Genomic DNA, 18,782 nt, shown 5'->3' on the forward strand with positions numbered 1-18,782 from the left:
GAGACCAGCCTGACCAACATGGTGAAACCCCATCCCTACTAAAAATACAAAAATTAGCTAGGCCTGGTGGTGGGTACCTGTAATCCCAGCTACTCAGGAGGCTGAGGCAGGAGAATCGCTTGAACCCGGAAGACGGAGGCTTCAGTGAGCTGAGATTGCTACTGCACTTCAGCCTGGGCGAAAGAGTGAGACTCTGTCTTAAAACAAAAAAATTAAATAATAATAATAATAATCCATGAGTCAAAGAGGGAGTCTCAAAGGAAAAAATTTTCAAAACAACTATAAGTACATATATACATCCTTTATATATATGAATATACAGAATAATACCACATACAACTTCATACTTATAACTTCAACAAATTAGAAGATATGGACGAAATCTTTGAAAATCACAAACTACCAATACTCTACTAAGATAAAATAGGCAATCTGAATAGTCCTACAACTATTAAATAAATTGAATTTATAATTAAAAAGCTCCCAAAAAGAAATCTCCAGGTTCAGACAGTTGCTCTGGAGAAGTTTACTAAACATTCATATGATGTTTTACACAACGTCTTCCAGAAAACAGAAGAAAAGACAACACTTCTCAACTCACTTTATAAGGCCAGTATTACTCTGATACCAAAACAAGACTAGGGTGACACAACAAAGAAAATACAAATCAGTATCTTTCATGAACTTAAATGAGAAAATTTTTAACTAAATTTTAGCAAATCAAATCCAACCCAACAATGAATAAAAAGCATAATATACCATGACTAAGTGGGATTTATTCTAGGTATAAGAAGCTAATTTAATATTTAAAAATAGTTCAATGTAATATATAAATATGATAAATAAGAAAAATAACATGATCACATCAACACTCATTCATATTAAAAAAAAAAAAACCTCCCAGAGCATTAGAGAGGGGAACTCCCTCAACCTTGTAATATAAAGTATCTACAAAATTCCTAGAGCTGGCCGGGCGTGGTGGCTCACGCCTGTAATCCCAGTACTTTGGGAGGCCGAGGCGGGTGGATCACGAGGTCAGGAGATCAAGACCATCCTCGCTAACACAGTGAAACCCCGTCTCAACTAAAAATACAAAAAATTAGCCATGCGTGGTGGCAGACACCTGTAGTCCCAGCTACTAGGGAGGCTGAGGCAGGAGAATGGTGTGAGCCTGGGAGGCGCAGCTTGCAGTGAGCTGAGATTGCGCCACTGGACTCCAGCCTGGGGCACAAAGCGAGACTCCATCTCAGGAAAAAAAAAAAAAAATTCCTAGAGCTAACATCATATGTAATGTTAAAAGACTGAATGCTTTCCCTCCAAAATGGGGAAAACACAGGATGTCCACTTTTACCACCCTTATTCAACATAGTATTAGAAGTTCTTGCCACTCCAATAAGGCAAGAAAAAGAAATAAAAGGCATAGATTATGAAATAAAAAGAAAATTATCTATTTGTCGATAATTTGTTTATAAGTAGGAATCTCTAAGAAAAAAATAACTAGTACTAATATGCAAGTTGAGTAAGATCACAAAATATAGGATTAATATATAAAATTAACTACACTCCAATATAAAAATGCAATGCCATTTACAAATGCTCCAAAGAAAATGAAATACTTAGGTATAAAACTAACAAAACTTGTACAGATTCTGTATGATGAAAATTGTAAGATGCTAATAAAAGAAATCAAGGAAAACAAAAATATTTGGAGAGGCACACTGTGTTCATGCTTTGGAAGACTGAATAGAATAAAGGTGTTCTCTCTTACTTCATCTATAGGCTTAACACAATTCCCATTAAAATCTCAGCAAATTTTTTGTAGATACAGACAAGCTTTTCTAAAACTTATATGGAAAGAAAAAGGTCCTAAGGATAGCCAAAATAATTATGAAAAACAACACAGTGGGAAGAATCACTCCTTCCAATGTTAAGGTTTACTGTATACCTGCAGCCATCATGAAAGGTGGCACTAAAAGAGAGATGGTCACAAAGATCAATGCAACAGAACAGAGAATGCAGAAAGAGAGCCACACAAGTGTGCACAACTAAGTTTTGACAAAGGTGAAAAAGCTATTCACTTGAGAAGGGATAACTTTTAAATAAATGCTATGGGCGTCCATAGAAAAAAAAGAACCTTGATCTAAATTTCACAACTTTACAAAAATGAACACAAAATAAACCACAAACTTAAATGAAAAATGTAAAACTATAAAATTTCTGGCCAGGCACGGTGGCACATGCCTGTAATCCCAGCACTTTGGGAGGTAGAGGCAGGCAGATCACCTGAGGTCAGGAGTTCGAGACCAGCCTGGCCAACATGGTGAAACCCTGCCTCTACTAAAAAAAAAAAAAAAAAAAATACAAAAATTAGCTGGGTGTGGTGGCACATGCCTGTAATTCTAGCTGCTTGCAAGGCTGAGGCAGGAGAATCACTTGAACCTGGGAGGTGGACTTTACAGTGAGCTGAGATTGCCCCATTGCACTCCAGCCTGGGTGACAGAGCAAGACTCCGTCTCAAAAAAAAAAAAAAAAAAGATACAACTATAAAACTTCTAAAAAACAACATTGGAGAAAATCTTAAAGACCTTTGAATAGGCAAACAGTTCTTAGACGTGACACTAAATACACATACACACACCAAAAACACAATTCATAAGAGAAAAGAAGATAAACTAGACCTCATCAAAATTAAAAACTTTTGCTCTGCAAAGACCCTGTTAAAAGGATAAAAAGACAAATTACAGGGCAACCCGCTGGGGTCCCCTTCCATGCTGTGGAAGCTTTGTTCTTTCGCTCTTCACAATAAACCTTGCTACCACTCAAAAAAAGACAAATTACAGACTGGGAGAAAATATTTGCAGGTCATAAATCCAACAAAGGCATTCTGTCTAAGATACAAAAAGAACTTTGAAAACTCAACAATATAAAACTAACCAAATTAGAAAATGGGCAAAAGGCATGGAGAGACATTTCACTAAATAGGATAGACAGATGGCACACACAGATGTTCAACATTACTTGCCATTAAGGAAATTCAAATTAAAACCACAATAGGATATAATTACCCACCTATTAGAATGGCTAGAATGAAAAACAATTAGAACACCAAGTGCTGACTATGATTAGAGAAACTGGATCACACATACATTGCCAGTAAGAATGTAAGACGGTACAAACATTGTTGACAATAATTTGGTAGCTCCTTGAAAAACTAAAAATGGACTTATTACACCACCCAGCAACTACACTCTTGAGCATTTATCATAAACAAATGAAGACTTGTTTTCATGTACAAGTTTGTACATGAATGTAAAAAACAAAAACCCATATATATGTGTATGTGTATATGAAATAAAAGGAAAAAAGCCATTTTCAAAAGGACAAGTATTGCAGGATTCTATTTATGTAACATTTATGAAATTACATAATTATACAGAGAACAGAACAGTGGTTGCCAAGGTGTATTAGTCTGCTCTCATGCTGCTGATAAAGACATACCCAGGACTGGGTAATTTATAAAGAAAATGGTTTAATGGACTCACAGTTCCACGTGGCTGGGGAGGCCTCACAATCATGGCAGAAGGCAAAGGAAGAGCAAAGGCACATCTTACATGACAGCAGACAGGAGAGAATGAGAGCCAAGTGAAAGGGGAAACCCCTTATAAAACCATCAGATCTTGTGACACTTATTCACTACCACGAGAACAGTATGGGGGAAACTGCCCCTGTGATTCAATTATTTCCCACCTGGTCCCTCCCACAACACGTGGGAATTATGGCAGCCTACAATTCAAGATGAGATTTGGGAAGGGACACAGCCAAACAATATCACAAGGGCTAGGAAAAAGAGAAATGGGATAAGTATAGCTAACACAGGGAGTCTTGTGAGGTATTGTTGAGTATTTTGGCTATTGTGGTGGTGACACAAGGCTACATGTGATAAAACTGCACACAGCTATAAATATACACACAGAAATGAGTGCATGTATAACTGGTGAAATCTGAGTAAGTTCTATGAATTGTAGCAATGTCAATTTTTTGGTATGGTATTGTACTATAGTTGGGTAAGGTATTAACCCTGGGGTGAGCTGCAAAGGGGGTGCACAGGACTCCCCTGTACATTTCTTTGCAACCTCTTGTGAATCCATAATTATTTCAAAATAAAAAGTCTTTTTTTAAGGAAAATCCATGCCAAGGAAAAGGCCTACCCAGGTATAAAAAAACTGGTAAAGGAATGTTATCTTTACATTAAAATATGTATGAGAATATGTACCATTTTTCCATGATTCCTCTCTATTAGTTTCCTAGGGCTGCCATTAACAAAGTCCCACAAACTGGGTGGCTTAAAACAACACAAATGTATTCTCTCACAGTTCTGTAGCACTTGACTGATTGATTGATTGATTGAGACAGGGTCTTGCTCTGTTACCCAGACTAGAGTGCAATGGCAGAATCATGGCTCTCTGCAGCCTTGACCTCCCAGGCTCAAGCAATACTCCCAACTCAGCCCCTTGAGTAGATGGGACTACAGGTAGCATGTCACCATGCTAGGCTAATTTTTTTTTTTTTTTTTTGGTACAGACAGGGTCTCACTATATTGCCCAGACTGGTCTCAAACTCCTAGGCTCAAGCAATCCTTCCACCTTGGCCTCCCAAAGTGCTGGGATTACAGGCATGAGCCACCATGTTCAGCCTATAGCACTTCAATGAAACACAGACATCATCAAACAACTCTAGCCTGTAGAATGGATCTGCCCTTGGCCTATAGCACCCCAAACTTTCCTGGTTGATCTCCTTCCTTCTCAATCATCCCTCTGCCATCTCTACCTCCTCAATATAGTCATATATTACTTTCTCTAACTTTCCTAATTTCTGATCAACACTATTTTTTTGCCTAGTGATTCTATTAGAACATCCATCCATGTATTGTTGATCCCCTGTTAGATTGAAAACGTCTCTATAACACTTTAAAAATGTATTCCCATCACCTAGCAAAGCAACTTGTACGGATCTTTTATCTATTTATTTAGAGACAGCATCTTGCAGTGTCACCTAGACTGGAGTAAAGTGGTACAATCTTGGCTCACTGTAGCCTCAAACTCCTGGGCTCAAGTGATCTCCCACCTCAGTCTGCTGAACATCTGGGACTACAGGCATGTACCACCATGCCTGGTGAATTTTTTAATTTTTAATTTTTTGTAAAGACAGGGCTTTTGCTATATTGCCCAGACTGGTCACAAACTCCTAAGCTCAAGTAATCCTCCCACCTGAGCCTCCCAAAGTGCTGAGATTACAGGTGTGAGCCACTGAGCCCAGCCTGAATCTTTTAAAAAACTAATAAGCAGGCTGGGCACAGTGGTGTATGCCTGTAATCCTAGCACTTTCAGAGGATGAGGTGGGAGGATTGCTTAAGGAGGTCGAGACCAGCCTGGGCAATACAGTGAGACCTCATCTCTGCAAAAAATTAAAAAATTAGCCATGCATGGCGGCATGGGCCTGTAGTTCCAGCTACTCAGCAAACTTAGGTGAGAGGATTGCTTGAGCCAGGGAGGCAGAGGTTGCAGTGAGCCGAGTTTGCACCACTGTACTCCATCCAGCCTGAGTGACAGAGTGAAGCCCTGTCTCAAAACAAACAAACAAAAATTAATAAACACTATAGATTGTGTCCTTTGATGTACAGAAGTTTTTAGGTTTGATGTAGTCCCATTTGTCTGTTTTTGCTTTTGTTGCCAGTGCTTTTGGTATTATACACAATAAATCATTGCCAAATCCAATGTCATGAAGCTTTTCTCCAATATTTTCTTCTAAAAGTTTTATTGTTTTAGCTCTCACATTTAGGTCTTTGATCCACTCTGAGTTAATTTTTCTATATGGTGTAAGACAAGGGTACAACTGTATTCCTTTGCCGGTGGATAATCCAATTTTCTCCATGGAAGTGTTGGCACCCTTGTCTAAAATAATTTGACTATTTATGCAAGGGTTTATTTCTGGGCTTTCTATTCTATTCCTTTAGAATATCTTTATGCCAGTACCACACTGTTTGATTACTGTATCTTTGTAATATGTTTTGAAATCAGGTTTTCCCAAAGTTTGGTTTAAAATAAACTTGCCAACCCAACATTCTGACCAGCTGGCCTGCTCTCTGCAAGAGCTTCCTGTGGTTGCTCACTCACCTGGGCACCATCTTCCTGTCTCTTCCCTCACAACCATCCAGGGCTCCTTCCCTTGCTCCAATGAGGAGATTACGGCTGGCTTAGAAACAGAAAGTCCTAGTTATAAGAAAAGAAACTGAGATGAGATGGAAATGAATGTATCCAAATACAGTGATTTAGAACTGATTAAAATAAAAATAAATCACAGATAAAAATGGTACTTGATAAGGGATACAGAGGAAATAAAGGAGAAGAGATGAAACACTCATATTCAGATGAACACAGGATCATAACAAACAAAGCAAACAAATAGGCGACAAAATAGTACTTAAATTTATGTAAGGTTTCTCTTTTTTGCTGTGAGGAAAAAAAGAAGCTTCTTGAGATATTTATTCTTTTTTTTGAGACGGAGTTTTGCTCTTGTTGTCCAGGCTGGAGTGCAATGGCACAATCTTGGCTGACTGCAACCTCCACTTCACGGGTTCAAGTGACTCTCCTGCCTCAGCCTCTTAAGTAGCTGGGATTATAGGTGCACACCACTCTGCCTGGCTAATTTTTGTATTTTAGTAGAAACGGGGTTTGGCCCATATTGGCCAGGCTGGTCTCAAACTCCTGACCTCAGGTGATCCACTTGCCTCAGCGTCCCAAAGTGCTAGGATTACAGGCATGAGCCACAGCACCCAGCCTCCTTTTTTTTTCAATGTTAACTGTACAAAGTTCTTAAAAAATAACTTCCAAAGGCAAATCACTTAAAAGAGAGTACAGGTCAGGCGCAGTGGCTCACATCTGTAATCCCAGCATTTTGGGAGGCCAAGACGGGTGGATCACTTGAGATCAGGAATTCGAGACCAGCCTGGCCAACATGGTGAAACCCTGTCTCTACTAAAAATACAAAAATTAGCTGGGCGTGGTAGCGGGCACCTGTAATCCCAGCTACTCAGGAGGCTGAGGCAGGAGAATTGCTTGAACCTGGGAGGCAGAGGTTGCAGTGAGCCAAGATATGCCATTGCACTCTAGCCTGGGCAACAAAAGTGAAACTCTGTCTCAAAAAAAAATTAAAAAGGCCAGGTGCGGTGGCTCATGCCTGTAATCCCAGCACTTTGGGAGGCCGAAGCAGGTGGATCACCTGAGGTCGGGAGTTTGAGACCAGCCTGACCAACATGGAAAAAACACATCTCTACTAAAAATACAAAATTAGCCAGGCGCATTGGCACATGCCTGTAATCACAGCTACTCGGGAGGCTGAGGCAGGAGAATTGCTTGAAGCTGGGAGGCAGAGGTTGTGGTGAGCCGAGATCACGCCATTGCACTCTAGCCTGGGCAATAAGAACGAAACTCCGTCTCAAAAATAAATAAATAAATAAAATAAAAAATGAAAGATTACATTTATTATAGGAAATAGAGTGGTGCTCATTTGAGAATAGTAAATGAACCTTTATTGCTCCAGCCTATCACTCTATTACCCAGGAAAGAAAAAAGCTTCACTCCTGGAACCCTTGTGTCTAGTTTTAATCTTATGCTAGTACACTGGCAGATTTAGCACAGTGGAAGTGAAACAAAAGACAGAGTCTGCTTTCTTTGACAGTGTTATGCTTTAACATTGCAGATTTCCAATTCTGCCCCTTAAACATCAAGGAGCAGTTATTATAAGAAAGGACCAAAAGAACGTGTAAGGATGGGGAAAATGAAAATGTACCTCCATTTAGCTGTGCTGGTTTCTACAATACATAAAGAGAAAATTCATCCAGTTATTTGAAAGCTAGCCCTAAATTAATAGGGGAGAAAGCAGAAATTCCAAGAAGTAGATTGTGAATTGTTAGAGGAATTCTGAATTGTCAGGTTCTTAATTTTTAGATAACTTTACCAAGTGACACCAAGTTGCTATAATTCTCCAACATCACCTCCTTGTACAAATTCCTCTGCGCTGGGTTCAGGCATTCCCATTCCTCCTGAGAGACATCTATAGCCACATCTCTGAACATCACCAACTCCTAAAATGACAAATAATAGTACTATTTTTGAAATTATAAGAAATGTTTTTAAAAAGAAAAGAGAGGTGCTAAAAGAAGGTACTGCAAGGAAGGAGACAGTCTACTGAATATATAGGCTAAGTCTGGGACATGGGTCAAAGAGGAATTTAGTGTGACTGAAGCGGAGTGCCCAAATGTTCTTAAACAATTCATTTTCTGCAGACACATCTTCTTGTGTAGGTGGGAAACTCCTGTTAATCAGTCATCTCAAAACTAAGAAAATAAGTAGAGGGTCCCAATTAAATTAAATAGTCAAAAACTTTTAAATCTTTCCAAAATGTCTTATTAAAATCTCTATCTTGAGAAAAAGAACTTGAAGATTTTTCTTCATGATTATGACTATCATGCCATAGGCATTTTTAGTTTTCCTGCAAATTCTTTAGTACACATCTGGTGCAGACTATATTTTCCATAGATGGACACTGCTGTATCTTGCATCCCAAATATTCTTCTTCAGTGTAACCTTGACATCCCCCTTCCAATTGGCGTAAAGGTCTGTGCCCCCTTCTCTCGAACCTGAAAGGACATCTGTGACTTATTCAACCTATAGAATACGGCAGAAGTGATTATGTGACTTCCGTGGTTAGATCACAAAAACGTCTCATACTTCTGCCTTACTTTCTGGGGATGTTCGTTCTGGAAACCCAGCCACCATGTTCCTAGGAAGCCTAACAAGCTCTCCATGGGAGAGCTCATGAGGAAAGGAACCAAGCCTCCCCAAACAACAGTCAGCCACAGCTTGCAAACCATGTGAGGGAACTATCTTGAAAGTGGGTCATGTAGTTCCCAATCAGACCATTTCAGCTGATACCACATGGAACAGAGCTGAGCGATCCCTACTGAGCTCTGCTCAGATTGTGGATTTGCAAGCCCAACCATGATTGTTGTTTTAATCTACTAAACTTTGGGTTGGCTTATTATCTGGAAATAGTTATTGTAACTGTAATATGATTTTTATTGGTAGCATAACATTGGTAGCATAACATTTTTAAGAGACAGGGTCTCACTATATTTCCCTGGCTGGTCTTGAGCTCCTGGGCTCAAGCAATCCTCCCACCTTGGCCTCCCAAAGTGCTGGGATTACAGGTATGAGACACTGCACCTAGCCTCATTTAATCTTACAATAAGAGATTTAATAATTCTCTTAAACTTGAATCTCTGGAGTGAACAAAATCTCTACGGTATTTTCTAAGGTACATATTCCATTGTTTTGCAATCACACCTGAGAGGTCTTAACTGTTATCATCCACCACCTCTCCCTGTATATTTACTATGTTCCCAAAGAATATTAATGTAGAATGATCCAGACTCTCACAGATGTGGCCCAAGTCTAACATATGCTGTTCAATCTAAAACTGGAGTTTGTAATTGGTGATCATATATTTTCTGGCAAGATCTCCAATTTTTCCATGCAAGCACTAATCCTATCTCCATCTAATTCTAAAGCCTCACACAGCAAAGTCTCTCTGCTCAGTGAGATCATCCAACACCAATTCCTATCACACCTCACTGGAAAATCCCAAATTGTGAATTTCAAAGATTTCCCACGTGTGATTTAATTAACCATTCATTCCCTGAGGACACCTCAAGTGGTGGCTTTTTTTTTCTCCCACAGCCTTCGTACCACTGTCCTCCTTGTTTCTCATTGTTGGTGTCAGACAACTGTCTTTCCTTCTCTAAAATATTTTTTTTTTTTTTTTAAACAGAATCTCACTGTTGCCCAAGCTGGAGTGCAGTGGCATGATCTCAGCTCACTGCAACCTCTGCCTCCGGGGTTCAAGTGATTCTCGTGCCTCAGCCTCCCGAGTAGCTGGGATTACGGATGCGCACCACGACACCCAGCTAATTTTTGTATTTTTAGTAGAGATGAGGATTCACCATGTTGACCAGGATGGTCTCCATCTCCTGACCTCGTGATCCGCCCGCCTCAGCCTCCCAAAGTGCTGGGATTACAGGCGTGAGCCACTGTGCCTGGCCAGGGTCCTGCTTTAACTAAATCTCATGTTTCTTGTTTCAATATGCAATGTATCATTGATTACTAAAAATTCTTTACTTTTAGATTATATTTCCTCTTTGTTCCCAGACTTATTAAGACATAATTTATAAACTTTTGATAAAATTAGCTTTATTTCTCTGATTTTATTATTAAATTCTAGTTGTATTTCACTGTATTCACGCAACATTATCATTTCTAATTACTGGATGTTACTGTGGCCTCAGATTTTGTCATTTTTTACTGAATATTCCACAGCCACTTGAAAGAATGAATATTAACAATTATCAGGATACCAAATTTAATATATATATATCAATAATATAGATCTGATACAGTATGTGATTTAGTACTTCTATTTCCTTATTAAATTTTGTCTACTTGGCCTGGTTTGGACTGAGAAGAGTGAATTAATGTCTCTTACTGCTGGTAAGTGTCTATTTCTTCTATCTGCTCTAAATTTTACTTTAGGAGAGGTAATGCTATGATATTCAATACACATATATTCAGAACTGTTATATCTTCATTTTGAAATTTATACTTTAAAAGTATATAATGTCTTTCTGCCATGTTTAATTCTGTGATGTGGCCTGAATCTTACTTAGTCTGTTTTCTTTATTCTGTCTTTTTTTGTAGAGACAGGGTCTTGCTATGTTGGCAAGGCTGGTCTAACTCCTGTCCTAAAGCAATTCTCCCGCCTTGGCCTCCCAAAGTGCTGGGATTATGGGCATAAGCTGCCATGCCCAGTCCTGTTTTCTTTTCATTCTATTTGCCTGGTATAGTTCGCCCATCCTTTTCTTAACCTTTCTAAATCAGTGAATCACTCAGGTGTCTGGGTTTTTCTTTGTAATTCAATCTGAAAGGTCTTTTAATAGATGAGTTAAACCCCATTTGCATATGTTAATAAGGTATATATGTTTGCTCTCTGGTCTTAACTTTATTATGTAATTTTTTTTTTTTTTTTTGAGACAGAGTCTTGCCTTGTCACCCAGGCTGGAGTGCAGTGGTGTGATCACAGCTCACTGCAGCCACAAACTCCTGGGATAAAGTGATCCTCCCACTTCAGCCTCAGCCTCTCGAGTAGCTAGGACTACAGGTGCACACAACCACAAGCAGCTGATTAACACAAAAATTTTTTTTGTAGAGATTGAGTTTTATTATGTTGCCTAGACTGGTCTGGAACTCCCAGACTCCAGCAATTCTCCCACCTCAGCCTCTCAAAGTGCTAGAATTACTGGCGTGAGCCACCGTGCCTGGCTTTTATCATGTGATTATTTTGTTAATTCTGTCTTGCTCACTCTCTCTGCATATATCTGAGAAGTCTTACTATATGTAAGTTGTTTTCTGTCTCTCACTACCAGTTAAGCTTCAGAAGGGAAACATGTATGTATGTGATATTTTTTTCCCCACTGATTTATTCCGTTACCTAGAAGAATGCCTGTCACATAGTAGGTACTCAATAAATATTCGTTAATCACCTCATCAAATCAAAGTTCTGACAAGAGAAACACTAATATTTTCTTCAAAAGAATATTATTTGTGTTCTCTCCTTGTGTCTGTTAAAAGATTTCACGTAAGGGAGATGAAGAATCATTTATTCAACAAGTATATGAACATGAGTTGGAGAGGAGAGGAGCAAAAATGAAGGCCCTGAAATTCTGGCACCGTCACTTACTCACTAGTAAGTTATTGTATAATTCCCAGGTAAGAAACGATGTCAGAATAAATAATGCAGGCCAGGTGCAGGGGCTCACGCCTGTAATCCCAGCACTTCGGGAAGCTCAGATGGGCAGATCACTTGAGGCCAGGAGTTTGAGACCAGCCTGGCCAACTTGGCAAAACCCCGTATCTACTTAGAGTACAAAAATTAGCTGGGTGTGGTGGCACGTGCCTGTTGTCCCAGCTACTTGGGAGGCTGAAGTGGGAGAATCGCCTGAACCTGGGAGGTGGAGGCTGCAGTGAGCCAAGTTCGCACCACTGCACTCTAACCTTCCCACCTGGGAGACAGCGAGGCTATGTCTCAAAAAAAAAAAAAAAAAAGCAAATAGTCACATGCCCTATACAAAAAAAACAAAAACAAACAAACAAAAAATCAAGTATTGTAATTAGGAGCAAGAAAAAACCAACTTACATGGGCCATGTCTTATTTTAGAATTGAATGTATTATTTAATCCTCTTCTTCGTTCCCTCTGGAAGAAACTCAATCCAAAGAAGGTGTTGCTGGGAGAGAGGGGAGTTAAAAAAAAGACAGGAGATGATTGCCTCTAAGCTCCCAAAATGTTAATTCAGAATGACATTTTTCTTCCCCCTTCATATCTCCTATTCCCAGACCTGATACATACATACATAAATTATTAGTGGGAATTTGGACAAATCCTAGCTTTACTCAAAACCATGAGGAAACTCAGCTACAGCAGGATAGACTCAAGAAAAGCAAGGATCATGCTCTTCAGCAGAAGGGATAGTTAGGCCAGCCCATTGTCCCAATACTATGATGAAATCGAAGCCAGGATCAGGGTGCTGAGAACTGCACTGGGTAGATTTTCACTGAATTAAGAGGAAAAAGAAAAGGTAATGAACATTATGAGAAAAGATTAGGGAAACAGAAAACAGACCCAAAAGACCCAATGTATGTGTAACAGAAATTTCAAAAATAGAGGCTGAAACAACACAGATGGAAGAGAAAAAATAAATAGAACAAAAATTTGCAGACCAAAATAAATTCTTGAGTCTTTAGTTTGAAGTACAGTGCTGTAAGAATTAAAGAAGAATCATACCTGCAAACATCCTGAAAAATATTCTTAAGTTTGTCTTTGAATACAGACAAAAGGACATAAATATCTTTTAGTAAGAAGTTGCAGAGGCCAGGCGCGGTGGCTCACGCCTGTAATCCCAACACTTTGGGAGGCAGATGCGGGCGGATCACGAGGTCAGGGGCTCAAGACCAGCCTGGCCAACATGGTGAAATCCCGTCTCTACTAAAAATACAAAAATTAGCTGGGTGTGGTGGCGGATGCCTGTAATCCCAGCTACTCGTGAGGCTGAGGCAGGAGAACTGCTTGAAACCCGAAGGCGGAGGTTGCAGTGAGCCGAGATCGCGCCACCGCACTCCAGCCACGGTGAAAGAGAGAAACTCCGTCTCAAAAAAAAAAAAAAAAAAAGGAAGTTGCAGAACAATGTGTATTGTGGCCAAATCTCAGAAAAAAAAAATCAAACACATAGGTACATAAGCATACTACATATGTGGTGTTTTTCTGAGGCTGTAATGATAAATGCGGGGTAGCAATGTGATTTTCGCTTGTGTTGTGTGTGTAAATCTACAGCTAACTCCTCAAGGAGTCAGGAGAGGATGAGAGATGGATGAATGACAGATCTCTGGAGTGGGGCGTCCTGAGCCTTAGATGTGTGCACAGGAGCGGGGTGAGGTGAATGTGCGTGTGTCTGTGTGTGAGAGACCAGAGTTGACTGAGAGGAGTGGAAGCTCTCTGCCTGATCGTGTGAGCCTGAGGATAACGTGAATGTTTTTTTTTTTTTTTTTTTTTGAGACAGTTTCATTTCACTCTTGTTGCCCAGGCTGGAGTGCAATGGCGCGATCTCGGCTCACAGCAACCTCCGCCTCCCGGGTTCAAGCGATTCTCCTGTCTCAGCCTCCCAAGGAGCTGGAATTACAGACATGCACCACCACACCCGGCTAATTTTGTATTTTTAGTAGAGGTGGGGTTTCTCCACGTTGGCCAGGCTGGTATCGAACTCCCGACATCAGGGCATCCACCCGCTTCGGGCTCCCAAAGTGCTGGGATTACAGGGGTGAGCCACCGCTCCCGGCCTGTAAATGTGCTTTTTCTTTCACTTAAATAAATGAGATTTACACAAATAGCCATTCACAATCATGGTCACAGTCACCTACAAACCCCATTTACACAAATGATCAGGCACACAATCACACTGTCACTAAAGCACACCCACGCACCAGGTCGCTGTCCCAACAGTAACACACAGCCCAAAGATAAACCCTACTTCCTCACGCATTCAAAACACACCCACCTAAGGGCTGATCCCGCACTCAGAGGCCTAAAACTATAGACATTCCCCTTCCGCGGCACTGGTGAGCCAGGATTTCTTACCTTCAGCATCCTCAGGGAAGGCTCTGGTCCAAGCTCTGATTCGGATTCCAAGCAAAGCCACACGCCCAGCTCTGCCTTCTCCACCGGCCCGGGACATCCTTACCTGCCTCTACCCGGAGACCATTCCTGCGAGGCTCCTACCGGAAGTAGCTGTGGACAGCAGTGTCCTCTGGGAAATGCAGTCCGAGGGGAGAGCGCCTGGACTGGAGCGGGTGTGTTCCGCCGGGCTCCGGGCTGCACTTGCGCAGTTTCACCCGAAGCTGGAGTGACGCCAACCTGTTAATGTTCGTTTTCGGATTCTGGACTTCGGGTTCCACTGAGGACGGATTTCGGAATAGGCACAGTGGCTGCCCCGAACCCCTCAAGGCGGCCTCCGCGGGCTGTGGCTGAAGATAATTTTCGGCGGGCGCGGACTAACCCGGCTTCCCTTTGTGGAGTTGTGGTGAGAAAGGTGTTTTGTTGTGCGCGTGTCCGAAGGTGACTCCGGAGGAGAAGGTGGATATGAACTGACGGTGAGGGTGTAGCGCGTGAGATTTGTATGTGAAACGATTTAAAAAAAAATTTTTTTTTTGGCCGGGCGCGGTGGCTCACGCCAAGGCGGGCGGATCACCGAGACCAGCCTGACCAACATGGAGAAACCCCGTCTCTACTAAAAATACAAAATTAGCCGGGCGTGATGGCGCATGCCTGTAATCCCAGCTACTCGGGAGGCTGAGGCAGGAGAATCGCTTGAACCCGGGAGGCAGAGGTTGCGGTGAGCCGAGGTCGCGCCATTGCACTCCAGCCTGGGCAACAAGAGCAACTCCTTCTCAAACAAACAAACAAAACTGTATGTCATATATTTGACTCAATTTATTTATTTATTTATTTGTTTAGAGACAGAGTCTTCTTGCCCTGTTGCCCGGGCAAGAAAAAACAAACAACAACAACAACAAAAACTGTACGTCATATATTTCACTCAACTTTTTTTTTTTTTCTTTTTGAGACGGGGTCTTCATGCCCTGTTGCCCGGGCTGAGTGCGGTGGCGCGATCCTAGCTCACTGCAGTCTCCACCTCCTCAGCTCCTCCCGCATCCACCTCCCAAAGTGCTGGGATTGCAGGCGTGAGCCACCGGGTCAGGCCAAAACGATTTATTTTATTTTTATTTTTTTGGTAAAGACAGGGTCTCGCTGTGTTGCCCAGGCTGGTGGTCTCGAACTCCTGGGCTCAAGCGATCCTCCCGTCTCGGTGGCCAAAGTATTGGATGACAGGTGTGAGCCACCGCGCTGGGTGGTGAAACGGTTTTGAGGCTTTTTGAGAATGGCTGTTCTGTATGCCCGCGTGGGGTTCATGCGGCGAGCGCCGCCACTCCCGCAGTGGCCCCTGTGGGGGTGATACGTGATGTGGCTTAAATGTGAGAGGCCACCTGGACCCGTGTGATTGCCACGTTTGCAGGAGCGCAGCCACGTGCACAGGGATCGTGTGACATTCTGTGTGAGGCTTTTTGCGCTGGGTCCACCCATGATTAGAGGACTAGTGTGATGTGGCGGCCCCTGAGAAGGGAAGAAGCTGGTTGCGACCAGGAAGGTCTGAGATGGATGAATGACAGATCTCTGGACCAGGGCGTCCTGAACCTTAGACGTATGCATAGGAGCGGTGTGAGGTGACTGTGTATGTTTGTGTGTGAGAGTCCAGAGCCGACTTAGAGGAGTGGAAGCTGGCACATGTTATCTGCCAGAAGGGACAGATCCATGGTAAGGATTTTTAACCTTGCTGAGAGACCAGTAACTCCATCACCAAGTGTAATATGAGGAAATGGTGCTTGTTTGAGAACAAGTGATTCTGCTTGTGTCTGATTCTCATTCATGTATGTGAGATGGTTTGCACTTGAAACTGTCAGTGAGAGAGAAAGTAGAGTGAAATGTATCACGTACAGCTGGCCCTCCCTATCCATGGGTCTTGCATTGTGGATTCAACAAACCTTCAGTTGAAAATATCTGGGAAAAGAAGTTGATGTTTGTATCTGTACTGAACTTGTACAGGCTTTTTTTTCTTGTCATCATGCCCTAAAAAATAGAATATAACAACTATGTACATAGTATTTACATGGTTACTAGGTGTTATAAGTAATCTAGAGAGGGTTTAAAGAATATGGGAGGATTTCCATAGATTATATGCAAATACTGTGTGCATTTTATATAAGGGACTTGAGCATCTGTGTATGTTGGTAGGGAGGGGTCCTGGAGGGACACTGAGGGATGACTATGTGAAAGTGGTTTGCGAATATGCTCAAGTCTCTGGATGAATTGTATGACAGTGAAGGAGTACGTGATTAGACTGTTGTGGCTTTGAGGTTGATGTGTATGTTTTAAAGGATTATGATTGAGTTGGAGATCATGTGAGATTTGGTGTGTTTGAATGTTACATGAATTAAAATCCGAATGAAAGATTGCGAAGTTATATGAATGTAGTAACTACATAAGAGAATGCAGGTATCTGGGACCCATAGATACGTTACAGTGGGGAAAATAAATAATCAGACCTTTCAGGGATTACTTTTCAGGGTAGTTTGGTGGCAGCACTTTGTATAAGGAAGGCAAATCCATATCCATAGTGTCTATTTCAGTGAGAAAAAAGCAGTCCAATGTAACCAACCTGCCACCAGAGAATGGTGCCATGTTGGGACTCAGTGTTGGTCTCTGCACAGTCACTCTAATAAAAGCCATAGGTCCCTTTTGGAAGACTGGGAGAAAGATGAACAGTATAAATTTCTGGAAGTATACTGGTGCTCTTCCTTAAGGGGACCTGGCCTCCCCTTCGTTCAAGGGCTTCTGGGTCTCTTCACTGGCTCAAGTCTGGGTATTCATTGAGGGACACTGACTTTCTGTCTTTATGAATCAAGTTATGCTTTTGTTCACTTGACCTAGAAGTCTTCCACTTACACAAATCAATTAACGCTTTAGTAGATTTCCTATCTATTTAACTTCCATCAAAGAATATCAGCCATCTTCCCAGATAGTTACCCTGTAACAGATATTTTCTTTGAAATGTTCTTTCATGGCCATTTTGCATTCTTTATCACAATAAATTATTGTTTCATTTTTATTAAATTGTTTTAAATTAGACACTGGCTCTGAACTGACCTTAATTCCAGGAGACCCAAAACATCACTGTGATCTACCAGTCAGAGTAGGGGCTTATGGCAGTTAGGTGATGAATGGAGTTTTAGCTCAGGTCTATCTCACAATGGGCACAGCAAGTCCCAGAAGCATTCTGTGGTTGTATCCCCAATACCATACACATAATTGGACTAAATCTACTTAGTAACCGGCAGAATCCCCACATTGATTACCTGACCTGTGGACTGAGGGCTGTTATGGTGGGAGAGGCCAGGTGGAAGCTACTAAAACTGTCTCCACCTAGAAAAATAGTAATTTTTTTTACTATTTTTGTAAATAGTAAAAATTTACTATTTACAAAATAATAGTAATGGATTCCCACCCCATCACCATTCAACTTGCCTATTTGGCCCTGCAGAAGACAAATGGGTCTTGAAGAATGACACTGGATTATCACAAGCTTAACCAGGTGGTGACTCCAGTTGTAGCTGCTGTACCAAATGTGGTTTTGTTGCTTAAGGATATTAACACATCCTCTGCTACCTGGTGTGTAGCTACTGAGCTGGCAAATGCTTTTTTCTCCATCCTTGTTATTTAAAACCACCATAAATAGCTTGCTTTCAATTGGTAAGGCCAGTAATACGCTTTCACTGTGCTGCCTCAGGAGTATATCAGCTCTCCAGACACATATCGTAAGTTAGTTCACAGGGATCTCAATTGCCTTTTCCTTCCACGAGATACTGCACTGGGCCGGGCATGGTGGCTCACGCCTGTAATCCCAGCACTTTGGGAGGCCGAGGCATGTGGATCATCTGAGGTCAGCAGTTCCAGACCAGCCTGGCCAACATGGCAAAACCCCGTCTCTATTAAAAATACAAAAATTAGCTGAACATGGTGGCATGCACCTGTAATCCCAGCTACTCGGGAGGCTGAGGCAGGAGAATTGCTTGAACCCAGGAGGCAGAGGTTGCAGTGAGCTGAGATCGCACCACTGCACTCCAGCCTGGGTGACAGAGCAAGACTCCATCTCAAAACAAACAAACAAATAAACAAAAGATACTGCACTGATCCATTACATTGATGACATTACACTGATTCGACCTAGTGAACAAGAAGTAGCAAGTACTCTAGATTTATTGTTAAGACATTGCATGTCAGAGGATGGAAATAAATCCAACAAGAAATCAGGGGCCTTCTACCTCACTGAAATTCCCAGAGGTCCGGTGGTGTGGAGCATGGTGAGATATCCCTTCTAAGATGAAGTATAAATTGTTCCATCTGGCTCCTCCTACAGTCAAAAAGGAGGCACAATGCAAAGGGGGTCTCTTCGGATTTTGGAGGCAACACATTCCTCATTTGGATGTGTTATTCTGCTGGCCATTTA

At 41.6% G+C, this 18,782-nt stretch overlaps 1 protein-coding gene across 6 annotated transcripts in view; it reads right to left on the minus strand.

Moving 5' to 3' along the window:
• ZNF461 (zinc finger protein 461) overlaps positions 1-18,447 on the minus strand; it is a 30,609-nt gene extending 12,162 nt beyond the window's left edge. For 2 of the 6 annotated variants that reach the window (XM_019015341.4, XM_019015339.4), the window contains exons 1-4: positions 14,300-18,447; positions 12,307-12,395; positions 8,017-8,143; positions 6,174-6,269 (exon numbers count right to left, since the gene is read on the minus strand). In XM_019015341.4, coding sequence (XP_018870886.3) covers positions 6,174-6,269; positions 8,017-8,143; positions 12,307-12,315 — 232 coding nt within the window. In that variant the 5' untranslated portion in view covers positions 12,316-12,395; positions 14,300-18,447. The other 4 variants (XM_019015342.4, XM_019015343.4, XM_019015340.4 and 1 more) reach the window with 4 other exon arrangements.
• Positions 18,448-18,782: the final 335 nt, after the last annotated feature.

This window comes from Gorilla gorilla, chromosome 20, assembly GCF_029281585.2.
Source record: "Gorilla gorilla gorilla isolate KB3781 chromosome 20, NHGRI_mGorGor1-v2.1_pri, whole genome shotgun sequence".
Lineage (NCBI taxonomy): Eukaryota > Metazoa > Chordata > Mammalia > Primates > Hominidae > Gorilla > Gorilla gorilla.